The 19,342-nt window shown below is 38.4% G+C and overlaps 1 protein-coding gene across 1 annotated transcript; it reads right to left on the bottom strand.

The window, feature by feature from the left end:
* Window positions 1-18,461: 18,461 nt before the first annotated feature.
* LOC143565542 (uncharacterized) lies at window positions 18,462-18,989 on the bottom strand. Its single transcript, XM_077052494.1, has one exon. It carries the CDS (start codon window positions 18,987-18,989, stop codon window positions 18,462-18,464), a length of 528 nt encoding a protein of 175 aa, XP_076908609.1.
* Between the last annotated feature and the right edge of the window lie 353 nt (window positions 18,990-19,342).

The following is a 19,342-nucleotide window of genomic DNA, read 5'->3' as shown; positions in this document are numbered from 1 at the left end:
GTTATTAGTTGTTGTAAGTAATTAACTCTACCGTATATTAATCATGACTGAATGCCTTAAAAAATATGTATAACTTTGGTCTATCAAATTCACTCACTTTTTGTTAATTTAATATTAGTTACACATATAACTCCTCAAATCAACTATTTCACGACATTTTAACGGTCATAACTTTTTCATTTTAATAATTTTTTAAAAAGATTTGAACCATAAAAATAAACATTTTATTCTTTTTAATTTGAGTATGATATTGTTATACTTTTTTAATTTTAAATTCTTTAATTTTAAAAAATAAACATGTTAGAGCATTCTCATTCAAGTATTCAACTCTCTATCCCTAAATCTAAAATTACACTAAAACATACTACATTTTCCCTCTCCTCTTCAATTAAATAATACTTTTTTATACATTTATCATTACCATTTCTCTTTCCTTCACTCACAACAACTTTCAAAATATATTAAAAAATTATATGGGGTGAACGGTAGCTTTTTAAATATACAGAAAAATCACTACGTTTTCTAAAATATAAAAACTTTTCACTCACAACACATTAAATCACTCTCTATATTATAAAAATACCCCCTCACATAATATGAGGGGTTGGATGAGAATGCTCTTACGTGATTATTAGTTAAAGCCGACAACAAGTCTATTCATGCGAGCTTGGGCAATGTGTAAACTATATTAGGGTTGGAACGAGTCAATACAAAAAAAAGGTTTGGTTCCGGTCGGTACTAGTTCAAGTTTAAAGGGGTGAGGTCATAACAGGTCTCAGGCTAAAATCGTGTTAGGTCAAAATGGGTTTCGGGCAAAAACGAGCTAGTTTAAAAAATGATTTATTTGAAATTACTTTATATTTCAACTTTGCTTCTTAATTTTCGCCATCAGCTACACGAATGTCATTGTTAACATGTACCGGGGCCGATAAACGTGTGTTCAGCACCACCTAACGCGCGTAACCCAATCTTGTTAGCGCTTAACCCATTGCCCAGTACCAGTGTCGGTTAAGCATGTTTAAAGTCGATAACGTGCATTCCGGTGCCGGTTACGTGTGTTCAATCTTCGGTTACTTGTGTACTCGCTTCGCACGAGTTGCGCGTCCAACTTCGGGTTACTTGTGCACTGTCATCATATGAATATACTATACACTGACACTGATTATGCGTTCATTGTCGGGTTATACACGCCCCTTAGCTATAAAAAACAATTTTGCGCCTAACTAATTGCCATATTTTTTTGATTGTTTATAAAGTATTAATTAAAATTAAATAAGATATATTTAAAAAAAATACTAAAACCTTTTTAAAAAGTATATCAATAATAAGCCTTATATTCTATTTAAGGGTGTGCGTGGTGCGGTTCAGTGCGGTTATTGATAAAAGTGAACCGAAAACCAAACTTTCAGTTTTATGATTTTTTTAAAATTGTTTGGTCTCGGGTTTTGGTTTTTGGGTTCTGTTCGGTTTTGGATGCGGTTTTTCGGTTTTGCTAATCGAGCGAAAACATTTTGGGCAAAAACACCACTTGACACAAGATATTGAAATTAGGCATGATATATTTTTTTTAAATAATTAATAGAATATTGAATATTTGGGCTTAAAGTATTAAGAATTAAGAAAATATGCATTTAAAATAAAAATTCATAATCAAAATCAAAACTAAAAGTACTATTAAAATACAAAGAGATACAAAAATGAGAAGTATGAGAAGAATTTGTGACCATACAAAAAGCCCTTTAAAAAAAATTCAAAAAAAATAATAAAAAAATCATAACTCAAAATATAAATAAAAAACGAAAAAATTTGAAAAACTAAAATGTTACCGCCATCATTCTCGTTCAAAAAATAAAATTAAAAACAAATACAAAAAAAACAAAAAAATAACTGACGAAAAGACACAATGCCGAAATCAAAGACACAATAACAAAAATGAACAAAAGACACAATTATAACTAAAAAAAACAACAGATCGCAAAATATAACACAATGTTGAGTAATATAACACGATATAAAGAAAAAAGACACAATCAATACGAAAATAAACACAAAACACAATAACAAACAAAAAGTACTACGACTTTTTTCACTTATCATTGTGTTTTTTTTATCAGAACGAGAAAGACGGTGGAAACATTTTTGTGTTTTTACTTTTTTTCATGTTTTTACTAAATTTTGAGTTATTATTTTTTTTATTTATTTTTCTAAAAAACTTTTAGGGTTTTTTTGTGGCTACAAATTCTTCTCATTTTTCTCATTTTTGTTTTCATTTGTATAATAACTTGAGCCTTATTAGTTATTAACCATATGTAGCAACCAAATATATTTGTTATTAACCATTTGTTAAAACTAAACAAATGGCCGTCGGTAGATTTTATTTTAATGGTTACGATTAAATTATTATGGTTATTTTAATTTTGTTGTTATTTCGGTTCGGTTTTTTCGGTTTTTAACAAAATACAAAACCGAACCAAAACCAATATTTTGTTTTTGCTAAAGTTCAAAACCGAACCTTCAGTTTCTATTTCGGTTTGATTTTTTCGGTTCGTTTTTTGGTTTTATCGGTTTCGATTTGTTTTTTTTTTTTACACACCCCTAATTCTATTTACCTGTTGTTCAAAAATGTATGAAAGGAATGAAAAGAAACATAGAGTTAAAGTAGAGCAAGTGGGTAAACTTCAAATCAATCCCATAACTCGTTTCTTTTGCGTGCACATGTTGGATGATGTGGTCCCGTTATCTTTAAGTTAGGTTACAATGAAACCCATGACAGGTCCGGTCAAGTCTTGTTATTTAGTTGTTGCAAGTAATTATCTTTATTATATATAAAACATTATATATAAAATATGAGCGAATACCTCAAAAGATATGTACAATGTTGGTTTATCAACCGCACTCACTTTTTGTTAATTTATATATTAGTTACACATATACCCTTTAATTCAAATCTACTACCTCGTGACATTTTAACGGTCATAACTTTTTCATACTTTAATAATTTAAAAAAAAAAATAAACCATAAGAACAAATATTTTATTCTTTTTAATTTGAGTATGATATTGTTATACTTTATTTTTAAAAATTAACATGTTACATGATTATCAGTCAGAACCGACAACAAGTCTATTCAGGCGAGCTTGGGTCATGTGTAAAACTAGAATAGGGTCGAAGCGAGTCAATACCTGTTGGTGCATGATGTCAGTAGTTCAGTGTCGAGTGTCTGTAATCGTGTTAGTTAGATTTGAGTTTTGTATGTAAGCGAAGTTGCTAACAAGTTCGCTTATATGGGCGAACTTGTTAGACAAGCGAAGTTAGGGACAACTTCGCCTGAACATGCCAGGCGAAGTTGTCGTGTCTATATAAGCTATCTTGTATACGGCTTATTCATAAATCAGAGTTTATTCGTGTATTCGAGTCAGAGAGTTTTGTATTCAGTGATCATAGTATCACGTGTTTACAGTTGGAATACAACGTGTGTTTGGTTATCGTATCGTGTGTTAGCTCGTATTGTTTTCTATACTCGTAACGTCTTACGTAGGGATTCCGCACCTACGTAGAACGCGATATCTCGTGTAGATCCTGCTGGGAACCTACAATTGGTATCAGAGCATTTGCTCGATTGTGTGGTTCGGGAATATCACGCGGGTGTAGAAATCGTTCGTTCGACTATTCGCGGGACGAGTTTTCTGAGTTTTTGTGCTATACTCACCTCCTACAATCATAAACAACCCATAACACCTTCACAAACCTCGAAAAACCCAGAAATCTAATCTGCAGAAAGTTCGTGTTCATCAGGCGAAGTTGCCGTCACTGTTAGTAGGGTTTCGGCGAAGATATAAGGTTAAGCGAAGTTATCCACAACTTCGCCTACCTCATCAAGTTCGCTTACCTCAAGCGAAGTTACCCACAACTTCGCCTACCTCCCAAGTTCGCTCAACTTAAGCGAAGTTATTCTCAAGTTCGCCAATCCGGCGAATTTAAGAAAGTGAGCGAAGTTACAAATTCACGCGAAGTTAAGTTTTAAGCGAAGGTATCCACAACTTCGCCTACAGTGCTGTTTGAAAATAAAATTTTTTATTTTCTGATTTCTTTGAGTTTTGAGAAAGATGTCTTCGATAAACATTACCGAACTGGTAAAGATGGAAGTAGAAGCGGGTTCGGCTACAAAGGCACCTAAGATGCTTAAGAAAACTGATTATGTAGCGTGGAAAGATCGTTTTGAACAATATGTCAAGTATCAAGATGCCAAGATGTGGGTGTGCATAAAAGATGGTTACATTCCACCTACTGCTGAGTATGAGGGTCGTGATCAGATCAAGAAATACAAAGAGATGGAAGAAGAAGAAGAGAAGAAAATGTATGAGGCAGAAAGTAAAGCTCATGCAGCAATTACAATGGCTCTTCCACAAGAGATACTTCACACCTTCCGAAAGTATAAAACTGCTAGAGAGCTTTGGAAAGCACTTGAGAACCGGTTTGAGGGCAATGTGGGAATTCGTGCCTCGAAAATTAAACTTCTAAAAACCCAATTCTCGGTCTTCAAGTATCTGAAGAATGAATCACTTGATGATATCATCACTAGATATTATCATCTGATGACTGAACTCAGCAACTATTCAATTGTTTACAAAGAAGATGAGATTGTTGAGAAGCTTCTTGATGCTCTCCCACAAAAATGGGAGATGTATACTGTGTTGATGAGAGAAGACAAAGACTTTGCTGGATTTGACCTGGAGACAGCAGTTAACAAGCTAAGAACGTTTAAACTGAACATGGTCCGAAAGGAGACACCTACCGATCAGGTTCAAGATCCGGGTATGTATAGTGCAAAGGTTAACTCAGGATCAAGTTCGAAAACTGAATCATCTGCTTATTACTCTAAGGGAGAGTCAGGCGCTAACTCAACACACGAAGGACATGTATCTCTCAACATGAACGGTGATGTGTGCTTTGTAGCTGGAGGATCAAATGCTTCTCAACCTCAAGCGACCAAGAGTAGTTTTTCCCCAAGTGTGTCAAACAACAACTACTCGAAGATGCCCATGAGTGTTAAATCTGCTGAACAGCAGTTTGCTCTCTATGCATCTTTTATTGCTTCGTATGAGAACTACATTCAGGGTAAGATTGTTGATCCTGCAATTTTGGATGAAGACTATGATCAGATCGATGCTGATGATCTGGAGGAGATGGATCTGCAGTGGCAGATGGCTATGATTGTCAGAAGGGTAAAGAGGTTCATGAAGAAGACTGGCAGGAAGTTTGTCGGAGAGAGGCCAGGGTTTGATAAGTCGAAGGTACGCTGTTACAACTGTCAGCAGAATGGCCACTTTGCAAAAGAGTGCAAAAATGAAAGTGTAGAACGCAGTCAAAACAGATCTACACAGCAGAGTGGTAGTGGTAATGACTATAGAGCCATGTTTTCCAGACAGAACGAGGAGTACAACTGGAATCTGCATGTTGAAGAAGTATTTGAACAGGCCAATTTGGCAAAAATCGAAACTGCAGATAGTGAGAAGGGAACTGGCGAAAATGAAGCTTACATGGCAGATGTGGCAGACCAGCTCTCCGAGGTAAGTACCGAACTCCCTTGTACTAAGTGTGAACATCTGTCTGAACAACTGACAACTATAACTGATCAGTTTGTTAGTTTGGATGCGCAATTTAAAACTTTAAAAGAAGATCATCATTTCACTAAAGCTAGAGAAACTAGTTACAAAGTAAAGATTAAAGCTAGTGAGAAGGATATTAAAAGTCTTAAAGCAAAGCTTGCTGAAAAAATTCAAGTGATTGATCTTAGCTATGAGGTTCTAGAAGAGAAAACCAAACTAATAGCTGAAAGGGAAAAACAGATAGCTGATCACCAGGTAAAAGTGGTGGAACCTAACAGGAAACTTGAGCAATTCAGAAATTCCTCCGCTATACTTGATCACCTCGTTAGTGATCAAGGTTCCCCAAAAAGGGGAGGAATTGGTTATCATGAAGTTCCACCACCTTTCAATCATAATTACATTTATGACCCTAGTAATAAGAAATCTATTGATGTTGACTATGGTCAGACAGTTCCAGTTCAAGTTACTACTAAAGAACCAGAAGTTAGTAAGCCTGTTGCAAGTGTTAAGATTTCTGCTCCGAGTCATGTCTCATCTAACTCAGACAAGTCCTCTGAGTCGTGTGAGACAAAACAAGAGGAAGTGTTACCGAAAAGTGGAGAGAAAAATAAAACACCTGAAAAGAAGTCTCCACTAAATCCGTATGTCCCACCATATGTGAGACAAACGGGCAGTAATACAGCCTCAACATCTAAGACAACTTTGGATAAGAAAGTTGGACACAGGAGTTGTTTTAGATGTAATCAATTAGGACACCTTGTTGCTGATTGCCCTCTGAAGTAGAAATTCAGAGGTGTGAGGACTTCAAAATCTGAGAAAAGAACTAACGCTAATCAATACAATGGTAAAAATGAAAACCCATCAAATTTCAGAAAATGGACTAATCCAGGTTTTCAAAGAAATAGATCTCAGTTTTACACTGCTAACAACCAAACCTTAAGTAATAATTCTTTTAATTCACGAAGGTTTGGATGGCCTCATAGTCAATTCACAAGAAGGTATCCTGTTAGGACTCACAGAAATTATTATGATACTAACTTTGGACAGCCAAGGTACGGAATGTATCGACCCAAGACCAATCGGTCTTGGGTCCCCAGATTTTAATCATCTGCTTTAATCGTGCAGGAACAGTTGAACAGGGCTGCCAACAATCAATGGGTTGTGGATAGCGGCTGTTCCCGGCACATGACGGGTAACAAGAAATTGTTACACGACTTGAAACCTGTTCAAGGAGGAAGAGTGAGTTTCGCAGGAGAGAGCGGTGGAAGGATTACAAGAATAGAGACGGTGTCGAATGGAAAGATGACTTTGGAGAAAGTAAATTTTGTTGAAGAACTGAAGCACAATCTGCAGAGTGTTTCGCAGATTTGTGACAAAGACTACACCGTACATTTTACAAAGAATGAAGCGATTGTGTTGTATCCTGGTTTTAAGATACCAGAGGATTGGATTGTTATGAAGGCTCCAAGAGTGAAGAATACGTATATCATGGATCTGAGATCGACTGAGATGGCCACAGAAGAATCGTGTCTTCTGTCAAAAGCAACTGAATCGGAGTCCGAGTTGTGGCATAGGAGAATGGGGCACATTCATCTTCGGAAAATGAACTACCTTGTCAAAAATGGGCTTGTGCTGGGTGTTCCCTTGAAGAATTTCAACTTTGAAGACAAATGTTTATCATGCAAAAAGGGAAAGCAACACAAGAAATCCCATCACACCAAGAAGGTCAATTCAATTGTCAGTACCCTAGAATTACTTCACATGGATCTCTTCGGTCCCGTGAATGTAAGAAGTCTAGGAGGAACATCGTATTGCTTGGTGATCACTGATGATTTCTCTCGATATTCCTGGGTATATTTCCTGAAGTCAAAGGATGAAACAGTGCAGATGGTAAAGAATTTGATTACCAAGGTTGAGAATATCATGGGGAAACGGGTTAAATTCATCAGGAGTGACAATGGAACTGAGTTCAAGAACTATGAGATGGAGATCTTCTGCTTACAGAAGGGGATAGAACACCAATACAGCGCACCGTATACACCGCAACAAAATGGAGTGGCTGAGAGGAAGAACAGAACCTTAATTGAAGGAGCCAGAACCATGCTGGCTGATTCGAAACTTCCCGTGGTGTTCTGGGCTGAAGCTGTTGCAACAGCCTGTTATATCCTTAATAGAGTGTTAAATGTTAAAAGATTAAATAAAACCTGTTATGAACTTATGCATGGGAGAAAGCCCAACTTGAGTGGTCTTGAACCATTCGGGTCCCCATGTTCGATATTAAAGACCAATTCTAAATTTGGTAAAGTAGCCGACGAAGGAATCTTAGTCGGATACGTTGTTGGGACTCCCAACAGATGGGTCTTTAATACATCGAACAGCAAGGTTGAGGTGGTGTGTAACACTGATATCACAAGTTACAAATCACCAAAACCAAGCTCGGGACCCGCTGGGGTTTTCGACTATGATAGACTTTTTAAATCTTTTAACATACCTTATCTGGATTTTGCAGAAGTTGAGGAAAGAATTGCTACGAAGATGATATGCGATGAGGAAGACACTTTGGTGCAACGACCACAGTATGATGAATGTCAGCCTTCCTCGTCAAATGCTGTCAATACCCCTGCTGCCTCTACTGAAGAGGAATTCATCAATCCGTTTCACTCTCAACATCAATCACCCATTGATGAGCTATCTTCGAACTTGGAAGATAATCTGAATGTCAGTTCGGTTCCGACAACGAGAATTCACAAAGATCATCCTTTGGAGAATGTGATAGGTGATCTGTCCGCCGGTGTACAAACAAGACAAAGCTTGAATGAGCACACCTGTGTTTACACAAGCATTAAAGAATCATGCATAATCAACGAGTGCTTGTACACCTGCTTTATCAGCCAGATTGAACCAAAGAACTATCAAATGGCTCTTAAGGACAGCTCGTGGGTCGAAGCCATGCAAGAAGAGTTAGCTCAGTTTAAGAAAATGGAAGTGTGGAACTTGGTTGCAAAACCAAGGAATGTGCATGCGATTGGCACAAAATGGGTCTTCAAATGTAAGAGAGATGAGAAAGGGATTGTTATCAGGAATAAGGCGAGGCTGGTTGTTAAAGGCTTTAATCAACAAGAGGGGATTGATTACAATGAAGTGTTTGCTCCTGTGGCAAGATTGGAAGACATTCGGCTGTTTTTGGCCTTTGCTGCTCATAAGGAGATGAAGGTCTTTCAGTTGGATGTGAAGAGTGCGTTCCTAAACGGTAAAGTCGATGAGGTTGTGTATGTTGAGCAACCTCCGGGTTTTCCTGACCCTGACTTTCCCGATCACGTGTACAAGCTAAGTAAAGCGCTGTATGGACTACATCAGGCACCCCGTGCCTGGTATTCAACCTTATCAGATTACTTGCTTGAGAATGAGTTTGAAAGAGGTAAAATTGATAGCACATTGTTCTTCAAGAGAAAAGGGAGCGACTTCCTACTGGTGCAAGTCTACGTGGACGACATTATCTTTGCTGCATCAAAGGTCGCCATGTGTCAGGAGTTTGAGGCCGTCATGAAGAAGAGATTTGAAATGAGTGCTATGGGTGAACTAACTTTCTTTTTAGGATTGCAGGTTGATCAGAAGAAAGACGGGATGTTCATTCATCAGACGAAGTATGTCCATGATGTTCTCAAACGCCTCAAGATGGAGGACAGCACTCCATATGATACTCCAGTCTGCGTCAATCACAAATTGGGTGCTGATTCAGACAACGATGCAGACGTGGACCCAACCCAATATCGGGCAAACTCAAAAGAATCTCATTTGAAGTGTGCTAAGAGGATACTGCGGTATCTTAAAGGCAAGCCGAAGCTGGGGTTGTGGTACTCGAGAGGAGGAGACTTGGAGCTAGTCGCTTACACAGATTCTGATTATGGAGGGTGCAATCAGAGTCGGAAGTCTACAACTGGTGGATGTCAGTTTCTTGGTGGCAGACTAGTGTCGTGGCAATGCAAGAAGCAGACCTCAGTCGCAATTTCAACCTGTGAAGCAGAATACATAGCAGCATCCAACTGCTGCTCCCAGGTTCTTTGGATTCAACAACAGTTGCGCGATTACGGTCTGAATTTCTCACTTACTCCTATATGCATTGATAACACTGCTGCTATCTCAGTAACTAACAATCTCGTGAAGCACAGTAAAACTAAACATATTGACATACGTCATCATTTTATACGGGATTGTGCTGAGAAGAAACTGATTGAGCTCGAAAAGGTTGACACGTTAGATAATTTCGCTGACTTGTTCACGAAAGCGTTTGACAAAACTAGATTTCAAAACCTTGTTGAGCTGAATGGGATGATCAATCCCGAGTAACCATGTCATATGTTTGTGTTTGAATTAAAAAAAAACAAAAAAAAACAAAAAAAAACGTCACTATCGCTTAGAATTATGTCGGTTGCCTCAGTTTGAAGGACATGTCTTCGGATATGTTTGGTCCACATTTCTACTTGTAGAATATGAGGATAGCCATTAACCAGATGACTGAAAGTGACCGGGGCGGTTTATGATGTATTTTCATTCTTTCGCTGAAAATTAGTCGATCATACTTAGTTATAAGGACACATACTAGTATGTGGTCGGTCCAGCTGATCCATTGGATCTTCGGGATAGCCGTTCACCTGAAGACTTTGATTTGGTCGGGGCGATTGATGTTAAAATTTTTCTTTATGGGAGATGAAATTATTTTTCAAGTCTACTACTTCGTAAGAAGTATCTTTACTATGTTTAACAGAAAATTGATCCAACCTTGGAAAGTGATAGATATACTGATTCTGTGTGCTTAACTAGTGAAGTCATTAGGCCTAAAAGACTTTAGAACAGTCATTGTATGTCATGGTAGCTTTTTATGGTGCGTAAAAGTAGAAGTGATACTAACTAAATCTACTCGATTTTATGTGGAAACTCCTTAAGAGTTGTGAATGTCTTCATACATATCTTTCCGAATGATAGGCAGAAAAGCGATTACCCAGTCATACACTAGCCCGTGAGTGTTCTGATTCCCGTGAAGATAGCGTGTCAAGACGCTGCAGTGATCCAGATTCGGGACTTGCAGTTATTTTCTACTTGAAGTTGTGTATATACATGTTTAAATAAATAAATAAATAAAAAATTTCTAGAGTTCATAATATTAATGATTGTCAATCAAGACGCAAGAAGGTGAACGGGAAGCAGAGCCTAAGATCGAAGAGTAATTACTACTTAATCAGACACTACGGATCGAGGTCAATTCGGGTGACTTGGGGAAAGCAAAATACGCTTTGAGAATAGATAGGAGGCATCATAATCTCTGAGTTGTTGCCCACTTAAGTTTTGAGCTTAATTGAACCTAACCCGTATCACAGAAACAATGAAAACCATTTTAAGTATATTACCTGCTTACAACCTGTTTCTTTATGTCATAATACAGCTGAACACGGATCTGTGTGACAGTCACGTAATTAGTAAGATTCCTATTCGGATCTTTTCTAAAACATGGTAGTCCCTGTCGAGACTGAAATTTAATCCCGTGTACTTTAATTTTTCAAATTTTCGTTACTTACGTAGTTGTATGATTTTATACGTGGTTACTTGGTCTTGATCGTATCATTTAACGCTTTAAAGGATGTTTTTAAAACTTTATTGAAAATTGTTAAAGTATAGGGGTTTGTTTTGTAAATACAGGCGAACTTGTTCATAACTTCGCCTGGAATAGGCGAAGTTATCGATAACTTCGCCTGTACTAACTTTGACCCTATATAAAGAAGTTTATAGGTCAAACAGTTTCATTATTTCAAATTCAGCGAACTTATACTCCGAAACCTTAGCGAACTTATCGATCAAAATCATCTGTGTTCTTATTTCGATTCCATTCCGTGATTAAAGGTGTGTAAGGTTTCTAGTTTCGTATAATTAATGTTTTTGAGGTTAATCATCGGTCGTTTCGACTCGGTTATCGACCTCGTCTTTCGAAACCTTAAACAGTCGATTTCAAACTTGTTTTTACGTGATAGTAAACTACTTGAACGTCTAAAACTTCATAAAATCATGTATTACGGAGTCCTCGATCTCCGAAATCATCATCTACACGTCGTTCGTAAACACTAACTGTTGCCGATTCGAATTCGGCGAAGTTACAGTTTAGGCGAAGTTATCCGTAACTTCGCCTGAGGTTTAACTTCGCCTGATTATAGATTTTGAAACAGTTTATGAGGCGATGTTGTGATTAGGCGAAGTTATCATTAACTTCGCCTGGACCATTTTTCTTAACTGTTATCAGACGAAGTTCAAGTTGAAGCGAAGTTGTTTCCCAACTTCGCCCCACCTTTAACTTCGCCTATACAGAATTGATCCCAACTTCGCTCATGGTAACAGGCGAACTTGTGATTTGCTTTGACGTTTATCTAACTTAACCTGTTTGTTGCAGATATGGCTGCTGTTGCTGGAGCAGGTGGTGCAGGCGGTGATGACGGAGGTGATCACCAGAGACAGTTCTTCCCGGGTCACAACATGTACATAACATTAGACCCGGAGGCGAGCGGAGTTGATGATTTCCGCGAAATCATCACATTTCTTTTACGCTCGAGGATATTCCACGCGATTACAACAACTCTGCCAATATCCTTGCCCAATATTGAGGATTTTTGGCAGACAGTGGAATACGACTGTAGAGTCGAGCCCCCGGTGATGCGCGCAACAGTCAACAATCAGATTGTTCAGTTCTCTTCTGAACAAATCCGGGCGGCTTTACGATTTGGGAATGAGACAAGGGATGACCCAACAGAGTTTGTAGCTCCTTTCCGTGATGGAGCGTTTTTGAGAATGGGATACTCTGGTCCCTTGGGGATACGCAGAGGAGGAAAGGATTTTTACTTGACCAGTGGCGCTTTCTCATGCATGTCATGATTGTTTGCATGTCAGGGAGAAAGGCGGGCACTGATGGCATAGGCGCGACCATGCAGTCAGCGATGACTGCTCTGACTTACAACAAGCGATTCAGCTTTAGTCAGATGGTCTTTTATGAGATTGATCGTCAAAGAAGAGCGATGGCGCGTGAGCGATTCATCATGTATCCAAGATTCCTACAAATGATCTTGAATCATGTTGCTCCAACGCTTCCTCAGCGCCGTCCGATCCGATATGTAGAGAGTGTGAACAAACGGATCTTCGCCCAATGTAGATCCTCCGGTGCGAGGAGCAAACCTGAGCTCCGTCCTCGGCATACTCCACTCTTTGGGTACTTGATCAACCCGGGGTATGTGCCTACTCGTGGGCACGAGTTTAGGGACCCGGCACCACAACAGGCAGGAGCACCTCAAGTTATACATGCTGCACCTGTTGTGTCACCGGAGGAGAACGTGGACCTTGATGCAGAATTTGGTGGTCAAGGCTTCTTTGATATGGATCGGGTGGATCCAGAGGAAAACGTACAGGTTCCGGTTGAACGTGCTTCGACTATGAATGTTACTAGGACAGCTGCTACGGTGGCTGGTTCTGATTCTGATGATGAAGTGGCAGAGGCAAGAAGGATTATGGTAACTCGAGAAAGACTACATGGGAAGAGAAAGAGAACTGTTGATGACAGCGAGTCAGATTATGAGGAAGAGGTACAACAGTTGATCCGGATGTCAAGAAGGGAACGGATAGGTGCAGGATCAGGAGCCGGTGAGAGCTCTAGGGTGGTACGTTTCACTCCACTAGCACTATCCGGTATGACAATGGTTCCCTCATCACTACAGGTTACAAGGCCAAGCGCTACGGTTGTTCCCGTGGTGGCTGCCTCATCTACATTTGGCCTCCCACCCACTACTTTCCAACTTTCGACTCCTGAGATCGTTTCATTGCCGCCTCCGACTGTTACTCCGTCGGAGGTCGTGGCACAATTTATAGAGTCGACTGTTGTGGCCACCGCAGGGTTATCGGTGACGATACCACCTGCGGTTACGTCTATTTCTACTTTTGAGGTCCCGGTGACATCGGAAATCCCTCCTCAGTACACTCAAGATATATCACATATGAGGTTCGATTTCGATGCAACCCTATCAGACTCTGAACGAATAGCAGCACTGGAACGGGTCGTGGCAGAGCAGTCAAGGATTAATCTTATCCAGACCCAGGCTATTCAACGCCTAGTTGCAGAGAATCAGATGCAGTCATCCCTGCTAGTTGAACATGGCAAAATCATAGATGCTTTCAAGGAGTTCTTGGCATCTCAGGGGGAGACGAGCTGTAAAGGCGACGAGTTGAGGACCAAGAGACGAAATGATAGAGACGATGATCCCAATGCATCGAAAGATGCAGGTGGTGAGTTGCCAAGAACTGATCAAGCTCTTGGAACTTCCACAACTCAGGGGGAGTCGACAACTGCAGCTGGTGGTGATGATGTGGTGGTGGTGGATGTAGAGGAGATGGATAATGTTTTGGTTGGTGATGATGATGTACTACCGAGTGATGTGATAGAGAAGATTGGTGAAGAGATTGTGATTGATACAGAGATAGAAGAGGGAGAGATAGTTGAGGAAAATATTGAGCATGACATTCCAGATGTTGAGAAAGCAGATATGAGTAAAGAGATGGCAAGTGATGAGTCTGAATGGGAAGAGCAGCCTAGATGGAAGGAAGGCTATGCTCAGTGGTTCGTCAAAACGAAGAAACCGGCGGTTCCTACAATGTTTAAGAAGAGTTACAACATTAAAGGCTATGCTGAAGCGAAGAAAGGAATTATTTGCTGGATATATGATGAGAAGTTGTGGCTCTTCGTGATTAAAAGGTATGACGGTGTTCAGTACTTTAGAAGGATGTTAAGATCGTTGAATACACTGCCAGAATGTGAAGTGAAAGACTTAGCCAGATTGGGATTGATAAACAGAAGTGACGATAATATGGCTAGAGTCATTGGGAAAATTGTGTGGAAAGAGAGTATAAAAGAGAAGAAATTTGAGCTGTTGAAACCACAAAAGAGAAAACTTGTTGAAGACAAGGATAGAGGTTTGAGAGCAGACGGAAAGCCTTGGATGATTATGAAGTATAAACCGATCCGGTGTTTGAAAGAAGTACCGATGAAGCTAATGCCTAAGGATGTGCTTAAAGACCTGAAGTGGTGGTTTGTAGATTGTGAGACAGCTGAGGCAGTGATGGAAGACGAAGATGAACAAGAGGTTCTTAGAGTGTACGATCCGATGCACTTGGTAAACTTATCGCAAGCTGATTTGCAGGTGTTGAATGACAAGAAGATATTTTATATTCCTGCTTGGAAAGACGAAGCGAGGAAATATCAAAGAGTTGTCTCGGTTTGTGTTCGAGAAGGAGTGCATGCTTGAAGATAGAAGATTGAAGATTACTAGACACGTGTTTGAAGCTAAAGAGATGAAGCTACTGCCAAGAGGGAGTCTGTTGGTGCATGATGTCAGTAGTTCAGTGTCGAGTGTCTGTAATCGTGTTAGTTAGATTTGAGTTTTGTATGTAAGCGAAGTTGCTAACAAGTTCGCTTATATGGGCGAACTTGTTAGACAAGCGAAGTTAGGGACAACTTCGCCTGAACATGCCAGGCGAAGTTGTCGTGTCTATATAAGCTATCTTGTATACGGCTTATTCATAAATCAGAGTTTATTCGTGTATTCGAGTCAGAGAGTTTTGTATTCAGTGATCATAGTATCACGTGTTTACAGTTGGAATACAACGTGTGTTTGGTTATCGTATCGTGTGTTAGCTCGTATTGTTTTCTATACTCGTAACGTCTTACGTAGGGATTCCGCACCTACTTAGAACGCGATATCTCGTGTAGATCCTGCTGGGAACCTACAATACCAAAAAAAAAAGGATTGGTTCCGGTCGGTACGAGTTCAAGTCGAAAGGGGTGAGGTCATAACATGTCTCAGGCTAAAATAGTGTCAGGTCAGAATGGGTTTCGGGCCAAAACGAGTTGGTTTAAAAAATGATTTATTTAAAAAAAACTGTATATTTCAGCTTTGCCTCTTGATTTTCGCCATCGGCTACACGAATGCCATTGTTAACATGTACCGGTCCCGATAAACGCGTGTTCAGCACCACCTAACGCACGTAACCCAATTTTGTTAGCGCTTAACCCATTGCCCAGTACCAGTTTCGTTTAGCATGTTTAACGCCGGTAACGTGCATTCCGGTGCCGGTTACGTGTGTTCAATCTTCGGTTACTCGTGTACTAGCTTCGCACGAGTTGCGCGTCCAACTTCGGGTTACGTGTGCACTGTCATCAGATGTATATAATGACACTGATTATGCGTTCAATGTCGGGTTATACACGCCCCTTAGCTATAAACAACAATGTTGTGCCTAACTAATTGCCATATTTTTTTCGATTGTTTATAAAGTATTAGTTAAAATTAAATAAGATATGTTTTAAAAAAATACTAAAACCTTTTTAAAAAGTATATCAATAATAAGACCTATATTCTATTTAAGGGGTGTGTTGTGCAGTTTGGTGCGTTTATTGACTAAAACTGAACCAAAAACCAAACTTTTGATTTTATAATTTTTTAAACAGTTAGGTTTCGGGGTTTTTGGTTTTTGGGTTCGGTTCTGTTTTGGTTGCGGTGATTTCCGTTTTGCTAATCGAGCCAAAACATTTTGGGCAAAAAAAACACTTGGCCCAAGATATTGAAATCATACATGGTATTTTTTTTTTCTTTAAACTAATGATTAATAAAATATTGAATATTTTGGCTTAAAATATTTAAAGTTAAGAAAATATACATTTAAAATCAAAACTAAAAGTACTAGTATTATTACTTAGAGTTGGGTTTAAGTAAGAAGTTGGATTTTCTTAAGAATGCTAAGGAGGGTATTTTAGTCTACTACCTTAATATTTAAAACTTACTTAATTTATCTTAAAAACTCACTTGAATTTTCACTCATCTCCTACAACCACCACCACCACCTTGCCGGAAAAGTCATCGGAAATTTCGCCGGAAAATTCGGCGGAAAGTCACCGGTAAACAATCCCCGGAAAAATCGCCGAAAAACAATTACCGGAAATGATCAACCGAAAATGGTCACCGGAAAAAACACAATGGAAAACACTATGAAAAACACAATGAAAAAACACAATGGAAAAAACACTATGAAAAATAAAAACACAATAAAAAACACAATGTAAAAAACACAATGCAAAAAACACTATGAAAAAATAAAACACAATTGTATAACATAATTTTGTAAAACACAATTTTGGTATAACACAATTTGTAAAAAACTCAGGAATTTTTTTTATTTTTATATAGCAATATGGTAATTATATAAAAGATAAAAAAACACTCGTTATTAAGGTGAAATTGTTTTTAAAAAAATGTCGTATAAAAAAGTTAGGGACGTTTTAAAATGATGAGGGAATTTGACATGTGCGTCGCATGTGGAGAGAGAAAGTCAACAAATGTGTTATCACTATTATGCTCTTACGCTTGTTTTACACTTGATTTTCTCTCTAATCTAATCTCAACTATTTAATTATAAAATGAATGGACAAGATTATTTCATATCCTTCATACAAAAACTAATCTTCTTATTATAACTCAACCCTTATTACTTATTAACCATATGTAGCAACCAAATATATTTGTTATTAATCATTTGTTAAAACCAAACAAATGGTCGTCGGTATATTTTGTTCTAATGGTTACGGCTAAGATATTATGGTTATTTCGCGGTTCGGTTTTTTCAGTTCTTAACAAAATACAAAACCGAACCAAAACCAATATTTCAGTTTTTGCTAAAGTTCAAAACCGAACCGTCGGTTTCTATTTCAGTTTGGTTTTTTCTGTTCGGTTTTTTTGGTTTTATCGGTTTCGATTTGGTATTTTCGGTTTTGTACACACCCTACTGTTGTTCAAAAATGACAAAACTTGTATACTTTACTTTTTAAATATGTCCGACAAACTCAATTGACATATGAAAAACGTAGTTAAACACAGCAAATCATGGTGCTTGCTGAAAATTAAGGTTTGAATGCTTCGATTTATTGCTTGATTTTGTCCTTTTGATTTAAAATTGGGGTAATTTGCTGCAACGATTAAATTAACAGCTGTGTAGTTACCATTTGAATGCTATGCTTAGTTTTTTTTTAAACTTAAATATAACCTTATCATTTGTGACGGGCCCATTATGGTTTGGGATTACTTTTGAAATTCTTTTGCGGGTTTTGAATTTGTTACCTGATTACACGAACCAATTACCCGATTACATAGGCCCGCTTACCCGATATAATTTTATTTAATTATATTTCGTAGATTAATGAGATACCCGAATTCCGACGGGTATGGGATGAGCTTTAATAATCGGGTATGGGATTGAGAATACTAAACCCGACCCATCACAATCACTAAAAGTTGCTTTTAAATTATCCCAACTTTAAGCTTCATTCTTAAGATTGTGACTGATAAGTGACCTTCTAACTAATACAAAATGAGACAGATTAATACGACAACATAGAATTATAACTGTCTTTGCGTGTGACTTTGGCTTCCCTGATGATGTATAATCAGCAGAATCAGATTGTCACTGTATATATTTTATTTATATTTTTATGTGTTTTGTTGATTTGATTGTTAATGTGATGAAGCAATTCAAAAGAGGCTGCACAACTACTAGTATTTTTGGCTCATTTATTTTAGTGTGTACATAAAAATATGCCTAAACATAAATGATTATTATTCTCTTCTTTTTTTTGAACGGCCAACCAAACTTTATAAAATAAAATAAAAAACGTTATAAGCAAGATACTAGCAACGACCAAAACAACCACCAAGTCACCAAGCGTATAGCAATACAAGACAAAAAACCAACGAGACAAAAACAAAACCACCTACAACATCAAAGCTTAAAGCCCCGCCACATCTCCGAAGTAAGACTCGTGTTTTTTCCCCGATGTTTAACCCACAAGTAGCTAAGTGCCTTAATTTCGCCAACCACATTATTAAGAACTATCGGATTACCCTCAAACACAAGAGCATTCTGAGCACGCCAAACACACCATATCGTGGTCAAACAAACTGCATAAAAGGCCTTCGCTTTCCGCTTTGAAAAAGACGTATACCGATGCATCTCCAACAGATCTCTAATTGTGAAGGCATATATAGATGGGACATTACACCAAGTTGAAATAACACTCCAAACAAGTTGAGCGAAACGACATGAAATCATTAAATGTTCAGCCGACTCTACCTCCTCCTCACAAATAAGACACGCCGCCGATGACACCGCAATACCTCTTTTCAATAACTCAACCCAAACTGGAATACGCTCCATCTCCACTCTCCAAGCGTGAATGCCAACCTTACTTGGAACCCAGTTATTCCATTCCATTACATAATTATCCATTGCGCCACCATGATCGACCATATTTTCTTCAAACTTTTAATCGAAAACCCGCTATCTTCTTCTAAACTCCAAATAACTCGGTCATATCCGACCACCAAACTCACTTGTTGGCATTCTAGCAAGAGGTTTCTTAATTCACCTACTTCCTCTTGACCCAGCGGTTGACGACACCAATCCCACCGTCCACAAATTTCATTCTCATACATTAATAATCTATCACTTACTCTACACCCCTTCCTAGTCTCAAGAGCAAACAGCAGTGGAAATCTAAAACAAAATGGCACTTCACCCTTCCAAACATCAAACCAAAAAAGAGTATTCACTCCATCTTTAATTTCCTTTTTAATCATCCTGGTCAGATCTAGACTGCAAGC

The sequence above is a fragment of the Bidens hawaiensis genome, unplaced genomic scaffold (genome assembly GCF_021521415.1).
Source record: "Bidens hawaiensis isolate Kalapana, Puna unplaced genomic scaffold, B.hawaiensis_p1.1 tig00022403_1, whole genome shotgun sequence".
Classification (NCBI taxonomy): Eukaryota; Viridiplantae; Streptophyta; class Magnoliopsida; order Asterales; family Asteraceae; genus Bidens; species Bidens hawaiensis.
This window is presented reverse-complemented; position numbering and strand designations above follow the sequence as displayed.

Excerpts from the sequence above, each read along its gene's own strand:
- LOC143565542 (XM_077052494.1), bottom strand. The coding sequence starts at position 18,989 with ATGGTCGATCATGGTGGCGCAATGGATAATTATGTAATGGAATGGAAT.